General features: G+C 45.0%; 1 protein-coding gene across 10 annotated transcripts in view; it reads right to left on the reverse strand.

The window, feature by feature from the left end:
- The window catches only part of KIF6 (kinesin family member 6), a 332,020-nt gene that overhangs the window by 221,408 nt on the left and 97,981 nt on the right, over nucleotides 1-12,631 (reverse strand). For all 10 annotated transcript variants that reach the window (XM_061624903.1, XM_061624906.1, XM_061624910.1 and 7 more), the window contains one exon: nucleotides 29-172. In XM_061624903.1, coding sequence (XP_061480887.1) covers nucleotides 29-172 — 144 coding nt within the window. The remainder of the gene's footprint in view (nucleotides 1-28; nucleotides 173-12,631) is intronic.

The raw sequence follows: 12,631 nt of genomic DNA on the forward strand, positions 1-12,631 counted from the left end.
AAGTATAATAAGAAATGAGAGGACATACATCTATGTTCCTTTTTTCTATTGAGAGTGTTGCAATCATTGTGGTCATGCAGTTTCCTCCTAGGCTATCTCTTAGCACTGAGGTCATCATAGAATTCCTGTAGGGAATATGAGATCTATTCTTTTCCGACAGAGCAATGATCACCTGCAATAAAAACAGCAATGGAAATTTTAAAACTCAATGATTTTGCTCGTGACTATTTAGACATTCTAATATTAGAAACTCTTACTTTAAAACTGAGCATTTTTGTTGACTTTAATATTGGAATCAGAGCTTGGAAAAGTAACTTTTTCAAGCTCTGATTGGAATATATTAGCAAACATAACACACTTTGGCTCCCCAAGACTCACTCTGCTAGTGTACCAACATCTACACTATTGCAGTGGTACCAACTGTGATGCTATTAGTTTATTAATTTTTTTTACTCTACCTTTTGGCACCAAAGAAGCTGCCAAGGCTTAAAAATTACATAAACAATTATACTGGCATATTAGTCAATAAAAAAATAACCATGCACTTACTTGCTGTTCTTTGAGCAGCTCTCTGTAAAGTCACACAAATGGAATGTGTGTCAGCACAGGCTAGACCAGGGGTAGCCAGCATGCTGCCCTCTGGATGTTGCTGGACTTCAGGTGCCATCTCTGTTGCTTTTGGGCACGTACTGACGACCTTCCTCCTAATATGTCTTTTAAGTAGATACCTTATCCAAGCCTGTATCTGTATTCTAAACTGGTTTTAAATATTTTTTTTTAAAAAAGTTTTTTTAAAAGATTTTAAAGATTTTTTCAAAAAAATGCGGATGCTTTGTTTTTAATATGATTTTAATGATACTTTTAGTGTTATGACTGTTGTTGCCCTGGGCTCCTTCTGGGAGAAAGGGGAAGATTTAAATTTAATAAATAAATAATCCCATAATCCCTGACCATTGGCCACGATGGCTTGGGCTGATGGGAGCTAGAGTCCTACAACATCTGGAGGGTCTTATGTTGGCTACCCCTAGGCCAGACCATGGACTCTTCTAGAGCTTTGGAGCATTACCCCTTTTTTCCTTGCCTTTGACCAGTGCTTCTGGTTCCAAATGCATCAGCAAAGGGATTGGATGAGTTTCCTCTGAATGCTGTACACAAGTGATTGCAGGTAAGTAAAATGTTTTCTTCTTTGTGGCCTCTGTGTAGTCCTATAAATTGGATGGTATAGTGCTCTTACTCAGGAGTAGAATCTCCAGTATTGAGAAATATTCTGCACTTCTGCCTTACCCATATCAGATTTTTTCCATAACATTCACAGTATAATGTTTGACAAAGGTTAGTGAACAGGACTACATAGCAGCTGGCCGGCATCTGACACAAACTCCCCACTATCTAGTGCTGCTGAAGATGCTTGAGCATGAAAATTGTAAAATGAAACTGGATTAGCAAATAGCATTGTCATTTTTCTGCTGCATAACAGAAACAGACTGAAGTTATGATCCACCAAGAAATTATATGAGAAGTAGCATGAAGCCTCTTGTTTTCCCTTACAGAGTAGCAGTGCAAAAGAGCAGTGTTCCCTAATTAAGATTTATGGTGCAAACAGAAACTAAGAGCTCTGTGGACATTAACAAAATATGAAGTAAGCTGATTTTGGAGTTTATGCTTAAAGTGGTTTCAAAGTTAAACGTTAATCAGGACATAACATTATTCCCCAATCCGCTATTAAGTGCACTTTTATTGAAGATTGTGCCAAACCTTCACTCATCAAAGAAGGTATTCAAAATGTGCTGTAAACTCTACAGTCAACATGGACAGATTGAAAATTATTCATGTTATAAGACTGCTGCTACACATGCCTTTGTTTTTCACTTGACCAAGGTTCTCACCATTAAAGGGTTGGGCTCAAATCCAAAAAAAAAGGTTGTTTTATATATAATATTATTAATAATCTTCATCATCATCATTTCTATGCCTCTTCACATGAACAAAGAAGTCTCTAAAAAGTTTACAAACTGTCTTAAATAATCAAACAGAACATTACAAATGCTACAAATGAGAATTAGTTACAAATACAATAATAATCCACATTTGAAGCAGCATAATTAAGAGAAAGACAAAATATTCTCTTAAACATTAAAAAAGAAAACATTACAAATGAAAATACCCACCTCCATCTAGGACAATACAGCGTCACACAAACAGCAACAACATAATCCCTCCCTCCCCATCTCCTACCCAGGTAGAGCCTTAGGGTGCACAATCCAACTCACCTTTCCACCAGGCTCCACCGGGTGAGTTGGATGCTGCAGAGCCTGGGCTGTGCCAGCAGGCTTCCAGCTGCACTGGCTTCTGCCAGCAGCTGCCCTGCACTGCAGCTGAGCTGAGCTGAGCTACTACCAGGACCAGCCTGGCAAAAGCTGGTGGAAGCCTCGAAAATGAGGCGTTCTGGGGATGTGTGTGGGAGGAGCCACAGGGAGACTTGTGCAAGATCCTCCTTGCGTTCAGAGCCCTCCCCCTGGGTCCCGATCTCCCTGCAAACTCTGCCGGCCAAAAGGGCAGCACAGTAAAAATAATTTCAATAATTATATCCCATTGTGGCCTATGGGGAGCACTTACATCCCAGGAGGCCTGTTTGTTGGAGCAAGCCCTTCCCAACTAGCTTGTGCACATGACTCGGAACAGAGTTTGCATGCAGCCAGGGCAGTGGCTCCCGAGCAGGAGGAGGATCCTGTGGAGCTTTCTGCTGGCTCCTCCTCTGCCAATCCCTCCTCCACCAGCTTCCTGGCATTCGGATTGTTCTGCCCCTCTATACCAGTTCAGTCTCTCACACAGAGTGGTATTAAGCAACTTTAGAACACTCAAAAATGTTACAACCCAGACTCTCACTAGAGGCAGCAAAAAATAAACATACAACATTCCAGTTACCACCTAATAATACATCACTCACTTTCTCCTACCAAATAATAAAATACAACAGGGCCACCCTGAAGGGCTGACGCCTTTGTGACCACTTGTTTTGTAAAATGACCCTCAGCACTTACTTCTACAAAACCAAACACAGTTCTTATTATGTCTCATTACAAAGAGGATAATAAATTGGAGTCCACCATAAGTAGAACAGAAAGTGTGTTGATGTCTCACTCAGAGACCATTCATTTATTAACATATCCTCTTTACTGAGAATTTTCAGTAACAAATTGTCTTTGCCTGCTAAATGGATCACCCCTAGAAATGTGTTGGACACCATGCACCAATACGTTAACTCAATGACTTCTTAAAATAGCCTTTTTTACCTGTTCCACTTTATTTGTTCATATAAAATGTTCTTGTGGTGGTGTTGGTTGCAACGTAAATCTACTGCACTGGAACAATAGAATGAAGGTTTCCAATGCTCTTCTGACCATTCTCAATTCTAGTACATTGATATTAAGGGCTAATTCTCCTTCTGATTAACTGCCACTTGAGCATATCATTTCTACAGTGACCTATTTGTTATTACTGTCTCTAAAGGAGACAGAAAGCAAAATGCACATTGTCCAACTGCACATTAGAGAGACACCAGAACTGAATGCCTGGACAGATAATAACTTAAGTGGCCTGAAGCTGAGTGTTGCCAATGGAACTACTGACCAGGTAAAGCCCATAGTTCCTAGTTGTTGTTGAATTTCATAGATGGAAACTGGTGAGCATCTGATTGTTGCTAATCACTTGCCAGTATGTTTTGGAAGTCACAGAAAGCAATCCCTACATATGCTAACTTTTGAGTAGCAACAATGGCTGATTGCTTCAAATTTATAGCTAAGTCCAACTTCTGCAGGAATTTCACAGGAGTTTTGACGGTGAACAGCAAATATTCCTCTAAAGCAGAGGTTCCCAAACTGTGGTCTGCGGACCATAAGCAGTCCATGAGCTTCATTCAGGTGGTCCATGAAATGTCTGTGAAGAACACCTACAATATGACAATATGAATTCTATGGAATTCAAATTGTAATATAATTAAATACAATATAAGAAATAAATGAAGAAATAAAATACAATCAAAAATCACAGCATCTCTTACAGCACATTACAATTGCTACAACAGGCAGGAAAATCATTAAATAGTCTCCCAAAACTCTCAGTAGTTTTCAAGTGGTCCATGGGAACAGAAGTTTGGGATCCACTTAGTAGTATAGCGGCAAATTCAGATATGCAGGGTTCCTTCATGATGGTCACAGCCACGCCCCCTTTCCACTTTCCCTCATTTCCCATGCTCTCACTGTCATCTTCCAAGCCCACACTCCACTACAACAGATGCTGCCCTGGGCTCCTACTGGGAGAAACGGTGGGAGATAAATATAATAAATTAAATAAAAAAATAAATAAACAGATGTCCCTAGGAGTCAGTCAGCATGAAAGGGGAGGCTATGTGTTAACTGCTGAGAAAAGTCTTCTCAGTGGCTGACTCAGCTTCCTTCTTTCTGATTGGCTCCAATCAGCACAAAAGGACAAGAACTCTTGTCAATGTCTGACTGCTGCCTTTTCATGCTGATTGGCACATTCATAGGTACCTGGCTGGGACTCTGCTCCCAAAAAAGTTAAACAACCCTCCATGAGCGTGGACAACTACAACCCCGGATCCACTGCTCTAAAGGACCTACAAACATCTGATCATCCAGCTATGGAAATGCAACATGCCCAGCTGCCCTGAGATGGCTAATCACCCTGGGGACCATGCACAGCAAAAGAAAATAATTCTGAATTAGAAATGTTTCTCCTCAAGATTTGAAATTGCTTTTTCAGGGCAAGAGAAGAGACAAGTCAACATCTTCCAAGTCAAGTGGACATCCAGCTATCAACATCACTTTTTAATCTGAATTGATCTTCAGGTTCTTTGCCTTCATCTGATTCATCACACACTCCAGACACCACACTTATGTTGTAGCTATCTAACAATGAAAGATATGCTGGTAGAATCATTACGATTGGGGATGTTTATTCAATATGTGGTTAGTCCAAGAGCAACAATTTAGCTACAAAAGACAAAATAAACTATTTGCAAAGACTTCTCAGTTACAGCAAATCTAAATGTACTACTTTAAACTCCCATATGCCCAAGGAGGAAAAGGTGTGTGGCACATAGTTAAACTAAACACACTACATTTTTTTCATTTTTGTATCCTTTTCTCCTTGAATGTCTGACATGTACTCAGTTTCTGTGGCTTACAAATACCTTAAAGAATCTTTTTGGGAGAAAACACTGTTCATGAGCACTCCAAAATCAACAGAAGCCTTCCACTGATATTAATATTTACAGGGCTATGAAACAATACTCTTTATTCAAATCTTCAAAAATCTGTCCTCTAGCAGATATGTTTTCTTCTTTTAGCAGAACACATGGGCAAATGGATAATGTTCTTCAAGCTATTTTAATACAGTAGTAATATACACACAGTAGTAATAATTTATTCACGGATTTTTAATACAACTCTTCTGTGCTTCAAGGTAGAGATCTTAGATTTGTGGAACAAAGAAAAAGTGTAACAAACTTCATGATAGGGAAATATTAGTACCAAAAAAGTGAAATACTAAAGTGGAAAAGTGTATATGTTGGTTGTATAATTCAACACTGTAAGTCTTGAAAGGAAACTGAATCTACATTTTTATAAGGGATTGGCATGGTGTCATTGTATTATGACTGAGCAGGAAATAGTTGGGATAAAATCTTTGTTAGGCCTTCCATGAAATACAACTGCCCTCCTTCGGTCATGGAAAAATGAAAAATAATTTTAAAAAAATAATAAAAAATAAACAGCTGCCACTGAGATTGTCTTTAAATGCCAGATCGATAAACATTAAGATCACACTCATCCATAATTTGATCATAGATGATGGTGCCAATTTGGTATGCATTACCGAGACCTGCATGGGTGAGCTGGGAGGAGTTGATCTGACCCAGCTTTGCCCACCGGGATACTCGGTGCAACACTAGCACAGGCTGCAGATACAGGAAGGGAGGAGGATTTGCTGAGGTTTACAGAACTTCCATCTCTGTCACCAGGAAACCACCCTGTCTTGGAGCTGGCTGTGAGGGTCTGCACCTGGTGTCCGGCCAAGGAGAAAGTAAACTAGGGTTGTTGTTGGTGTACTGTCCACCCTGCTACCTGGCAGCTTCTCTGACTGAGTTGGCAGAGGCCATCTTGGCTATAGTACTGGAGGAGGCCAGAACGATAATGCTGGGTGATTTCAATGTCCATGCTGAGGCTGTCTCTAGTGTTCTGGCTTGGGACTTCATGGCCTCCATGACAACCATGGGGCTGTCTCAAGTTGTCACCGGCCTGACACAGGGCAGAGCACACCCTCCACTTGGTTTTTGCTCCAGATGGCGGAAGGGGTGTTGTGGATACAGGGTGTGTGTGGATATCACCCCACTGTCATGATCGACCACTTCCTGATGAAGATTAGACTTATGGCTGCAATCCTCCACTGCAGGGGTGGTGGACAGACTAAGATAGTCTGCCCCAGGAGACTAATCGTATCCACAGGATTCCTGAATGCCCTTGGGAGTTCCCAGTAGATACAGAGGTGATCCTGTTGAAGCCCTTGTCACACTGTGGAACAGCGAGGAGCATCAGGCTCTTCACATGGTTGTCCCTGAGCGCCTTCTCTGGCATTGCGGAGCCCAGTTTGCACCTTGATACACCAGTGAGCTATGGGCAATGAAACAGGCTGGATGACGGCTAGAGTGTAAGTAGCGAAAGACGTGCTGTGAGGCTGATTGGGCACGATTAAAACATCATAACCGTGCCTACTGTGTGGCGGTGTGGGTGGTGAAGAAGACCCACCTCTACCACCATCGCATCCTCAAGTAGCTGTCCATTGGAGCTTTTCCATATGGTCAGGGGTCTGTTGACATCAACCCCAGGAAACAGAGTTTTAGACCCATTGGAACCCCACTGTGAATTGTTTGCAAGGTACTTTGAGGGTAAAATTGCTCACCTTCATAGCAATCTTGATGCCCTATCTATATGTACTGTAGTCTACAGTGTGGCGTCCAGTGCAACGTCTGCTGCAACTTCTTCAGATTGGTTTTAGATGATGCATCCTGATGACACAGACAAGGTGCTTGCGGTGACGCGGCCAGCAACATGTCCTCTCGATCCTTGCCCTTCTTGGCTTATTAAAGCTCGCTGAGGGGCTTTGACTAAGTGGATCCAGGATATGGTCAATGCATCATTGCGGGAGGGAATGGTTCCAGCCGCCTTGAAACAGGCAGTGGTCTGACGGCTCCTGAAAAAACCCACCCTGGACACATTGGTTTATGACAACTACCGCCTGATTGCAAATACCCCCTTTTTAGGGCAGGTGACTGAGAGGGTTATGGCGCAGCAATTGCAAGTACTCTTGGATGAAACAGATCGTCTTGACCCATTCCAATCTGGGTTCAGGACTGGTTATTGGATTGAATCAGCCTTGTTCACCCTGATGGATAACCTTTATCAGGAGAAGGACAGGGGGAGTGTGACCCTGTTGATCTCTCAGCAGCTTTTAATACCATTGACCATAGTATCCTTCTGAGCCGACTTAGTGAAATGGGTATCAGAGGCACTATTTTACAGTGGTTCTGATCCTATCTTCAGAGTTGTTTTCAGAGAATAGCATTGGGTGATTGTCTTTTGGCCCCCTGGCACTTGTGCTGTGGGGTGCCACAGGGTACTACCTTGTCCCCCATGGTGTTTAACATCTATATGAAGCCTTTGGAATGGTCATCAGCAGATTTGGGGTGAGGTGTCAGCAGTATGCTGATGATACCCAGCTCTATGTTCCTGTTACATCTGAATCAGGAGAGGCTGTGCAAGTCCTGTATCGCTCCCTGGACTCGGTGGTGGGCTGGATGAGGGCCAATAAACCAAGTTTGAATCATAGCAAGATGGAGGTGCTGTGGGTTGGTGGTTCCCGAGTTCGAATAATTGGTCAGTTACCGGCTTTGGACAGGGTAGTACTTCCTCTGAAACAGCGGGTTCTTAGCCTGGGGGTGCTCCTGGATCCATCTTTGTTGCTAGAGGCCCAGGTGACCTCAGTGGATATGAGTGCCTTTTACCAGCTTCGACTGGTAAGACACCTGTGGCCGTTTCTGGACCAGATAGTCTGACCACTGTTGTCCATGCACTGGTACCCTCCAGGCTGAATGGCTGTAATGTGCTCTATGTGGGGCTGCCCTTGAGGTTGGTCTAGAAGCTGCAGCTGGTGCAAAATGTGGCGGCGAGACTGCTCACTGGGGCAGGGTATCACCAACGTGTTACCCCACTGCTGAAAGAACTGCACTGGTTACCTATTAGCTACCAGGCTAAGTTGAAGGTGCTGGTTTTGATGTAGAAAGTCCTATACAGCTTGGGACCAGGACACCTGAAAGACCGTCTTACCCGTTATATACCCAGTGTCCAGGGGCAGGGTTGGGGTCCCGGGGATTCATCAGAACTGGATTCAGAAGAACCGGAGAGGGGGGAGGGGGTCACATCGCCAGAGTGGAGCGAAGACGAAGCAGAGGAAATTCCAGAGATAGAGTTACCTAGCAACGGGGACCTTGAAGGCTTTACAGCTTCAGAGTCTTCCCTTGAAGTTCCCACGCCTCCTCTGCCCCGAAGCTCAGAACAGGCGGGGGAAGAGGGAGGGCTGCCCAAGACAGAAAAGCCGCAAGACAGTTTTAAAACTGCCCCCCCTTTCCCCCATACCGGAGTCGGAGACTTCAGAAGAGGAGGGGCCCGTACTTCCCCCGTCGCCGCGTACTCGAAGACAGTTGAAAAGACAAGAAAGGAGAGGGGGAAGGAGGGCGGTGACTGAGGGTCCGTTAAGGAGGAGTGAAAGGCTTCGCGCCCGTTTGCCCCCTTCTTAAGAGACAGGCGGGAAAGCAGTTCCTTGCTCTGTCAACTCTCTTTCTACGTCGCAGGACCTGTAACTCTGTGTTGCTTCATGAGAAGGCGCAGTCTCTGTTTGGATATTACCTTAATAAAAACTGAATTGCTTTCAACACCAGTCTGATTCCTGAGTCCCATCCTGGGCCGGACAGCTTGACAGAGCCACCTAAATCACCCTCAACGCTCTCTCCACTTGACCGTGACAAGATGGAAAAGGGAGCGGCGGGGGGAACGAATCCCACTTCTGAGACGGAAGAAGTGAGACTTTTGAGGACTAATGTGGCTGATTTGCAGACGGACGTTCAAACCTTGCCGGCAGCAGTCAAGGCGCTGAATATGGATAATCAGGCCTTGAACGCCACGATCGATCGGATGCGGGCAGCCCCTCCAGCCGCTGTGGTAAAGGTTCCCATTGGATTACCCCCAAAGTATGCGGGGCAGAGTGATCAGTTGGCAACTTTCGTGGCTCAATGTGAGTTATACTTGGATGTCAGGAATGCAGAATTTCCGGGTGATGGGGCTAAAGTGGCTTTCGTGATCAGCCTCCTGGAGGGAGAAGCTGCAAAATGGGTGACTCCGTATCTGGTGAGAAAGGATGCCCTCCTAGGAAGATACAGAGGATTTATACAAGAAATGACCGAGATGTTTCAAGACCCGCAAAGAGCTGAAACAGTAGCGCGGCAGCTAGGCGCTCTGAAACAAGCAAAAGGGACTGTTTCCGAGTACACTAACGCTTTTAAAATTTTGTCCCAGGAAACTGGTTATAATGATGCAGCCTTGATGTTTATGTACCGGAGTGGACTAAATGCTGAAATCCTGGATGAGCTGGCCAGGACCACCACCCCCCACTGACCTGCCAGGGCTAATCCGGCTGTGCCTGCAGATCGATCACCGGCTGGAAGGAAGGCGCCTGGAAAAGAAACAGGAGGTCCCGAGATATTCAGCCTCGGCATCCCGCAGCAAGGCCCTTTCCACTTCAGGAACGGCAGGTAATGCAACCGAGGGACAGGGAGGGGCTCGACCAAAACTGTCAGAAGAAGAAAAGGAGAGACGACATCGAGAACGTCTATGCTTTTATTGTTCGAGACCGGGCCATGTGGCCAGAGACTGTGGACTGAAAGGGGGGAAAGCAGAGCCGTCGGGAAACTAAAATACCCAGTTCACGTGCAGGCCGGTGGACTGGGGGCAGCGTTGTATAAAGGCCCTCCAATGATCCAACCTCCCTCTAAAGGAGTGTTGGTTCTACCTATTCGGATTACAACTTCCCAAGGAGTGGTGTTTAATTCTACTGCATTAATTGACAGTGGGGCCTCCACAAATTTTATTGATGCAAAGTTAGCCAAGCGTTATGGAATTTCTAGGTGGAAACTGGACGCTCCCCTATCTGTGGAGACCATCGATGGGAGACCCCTGAAGTCAGGAGGAGTGACACAAGCCACGGAGGAATTGAAACTTCAAATTCCTGGGCATGAAGAGTTCATTTCGCTGTACATGTCAGATCTCTCGAAGTTTGAGGTGATTCTGGGAATGCCCTGGCTAGCAAAGCACGAACCCAAAATAAGTTGGAAGGAGGCGGTGGTGTGGTTCACCTCTCAGTATTGTCAGGAAAACTGTCAACCAGAAGGAATCAAGAACACCTTAGCGGGGGCGGTGCAAGAGATCGAGCAAGTGATCCTCCCCTTGAAGTACAAGGAATTCAAAGATGTATTCGATGAAAAAGAGGCAGAGACTTTACCCCCCCCACCGCCCTTACGACTGTGCGATTGATCTCGTGCCAGGAGCCAGCATTCCATCGGGAAGAATTTACTCTCTCACAGAGATTCAGAGGGAGGCCCTGAAGGAATTTCTGGAAAAGAACCTGAAGCGAGGATTCATACGTCCCTCACAGTCCCCCGCTGGAGCGCCCCTGTTGTTTGTGAAGAAGAAGGGGGGGAGCTCAGACCTTGTAACGACTACCGTGCATTGAACCAGATCACCATCCCTAACAGTTACCCACTGCCCCTGATTTCAGAGCTGCTAGACCGACTGCGCTCAGCAAAAATCTTCACGAAGCTAGACTTAAGAGGAGCGTACAATCTGATCAGGATGAAGGAGGGACATGAATGGAAAACAGGATTTCTGACTTCTTACAGACAGTTTGAATATTTGGTCATGCCGTTCGGGCTTTCGGGGAGCCCAGGCGTGTTTCAAAAGTTCATGAACAACGTGTTTAGAGACCTGTTGGACACGTATGTAATTTGTTACTTAGATGATATCCTGGTGTTCTCAAAGAATCAAGAAGACCATGATCAGCATGTGAAAACTGTGTTGAAGAGACTGAGAGAGAATCATCTGTATGCTAAGCTAGAGAAATGTGGATTTGACCTCCAGTCTTTGGACTTCCTTGGGTACTGAATCTCAGCAGGGGGAGTGGAGATGGACCCAGGGAAAGTGAGTTGCATATTGGACTGGGGCCAACCTGTTACCAAAAAGGATGTACAACGTTTTCTAGGGTTTGCCAATTATTACAGAAAGTTCATCCCAGGGTTTTCCAAATTAACAGCTCCTCTGACTGACTGTTTAAGGGGAAAGAAGAAATTTCAATGGACAGAGAACGCTACAAACGCCTTTGAGGAGCTGAAAAGAAGATTCGCTACTGAGCCCATTCTGCGTTTTGCCGATCCAACTCGCCCTTTCATCGTGGAAGCAGATGCTTCGGATTTTGCCATCGGGGGGTCCTTCTTCAATTAGACCAAGAAGGGAAGGAACTGCACCCCTGCGCGTACTTCTCTAGAAAGTTAAAGCCTGCAGAGAAGAACTATACAGTATAGGAGAAGGAACTACTAGCCATCAAGGATTCTTTTGAGAACTGGAGACAATATTTGGAGGGGGCCACTCATCAGATAGAAGTGCGCTCCGACCACAAGAACCTAGAAAGCCTACAAACAGCCAGAAAGCTGAACCAGAGACAGATAAGATGGTCCCAGTTCTTCACTAGGTTCAACTTCAAGATTACTTATCATGCCCAAGCCAAAAACCAGAGAGCAGATGCCTTATCCAGACAGCCACAATTCAAAGGAAGCGAGTCCGAGGACCAGCCTCAGTACGTGATCCCACCAGAGAAATTAATGTTGGGATCATGTCAGCCTTCATGGGAAGAACTCAAAAGGGCCCAACAGGAAGACGCAGGCATGCAACGATACATTCAGGAGGCGGGACAGGATCAAGACCCAGAAGTAAGTTTCCACTGGCGGGATGGACTGTTATGGTTTAAAGCAGCCAGGTATGTGCCAGAAGGGGAATTAAGACTCAGAGTCCTACGTCAATGCCATGACTCCATCACCGCGGGGCACTTTGGTATTTACAAAACCATTCAGAACGTGGCCAAGGACTTTTGGTGGCCTAAAATGCGTCGGGATATTAAAGACTACGTAAAATCCTGTTCTGTCTGTATGCGAGCGAAAACACAAACAGGAAAACCAGCAGGGCTGTTACAACCGCTACCTGTCCCAAACGAACCCTGGAAGGACCTTTCCATGGATTTTATAACTGATCTACCAAAGTCACAAGGAATGACGGCCATCCTAGTAGTGGTAGATTTACTCACCAAAATGGCGCATTTTCTTCCTTGTTCAGGGGCCTTAGAGGCAAAAGAGACAGCCAAGTTATTCATCAAGGAAATCTACCGGTTGCATGGATTGCCAAACAGTCTAGTCTCGGATCGAGGAACTCAGTTCACAGCTAAGTTTTGGAGAGCA

The sequence above is a fragment of the Rhineura floridana genome, chromosome 4 (assembly GCF_030035675.1).
Source record: "Rhineura floridana isolate rRhiFlo1 chromosome 4, rRhiFlo1.hap2, whole genome shotgun sequence".
Lineage (NCBI taxonomy): Eukaryota > Metazoa > Chordata > Lepidosauria > Squamata > Rhineuridae > Rhineura > Rhineura floridana.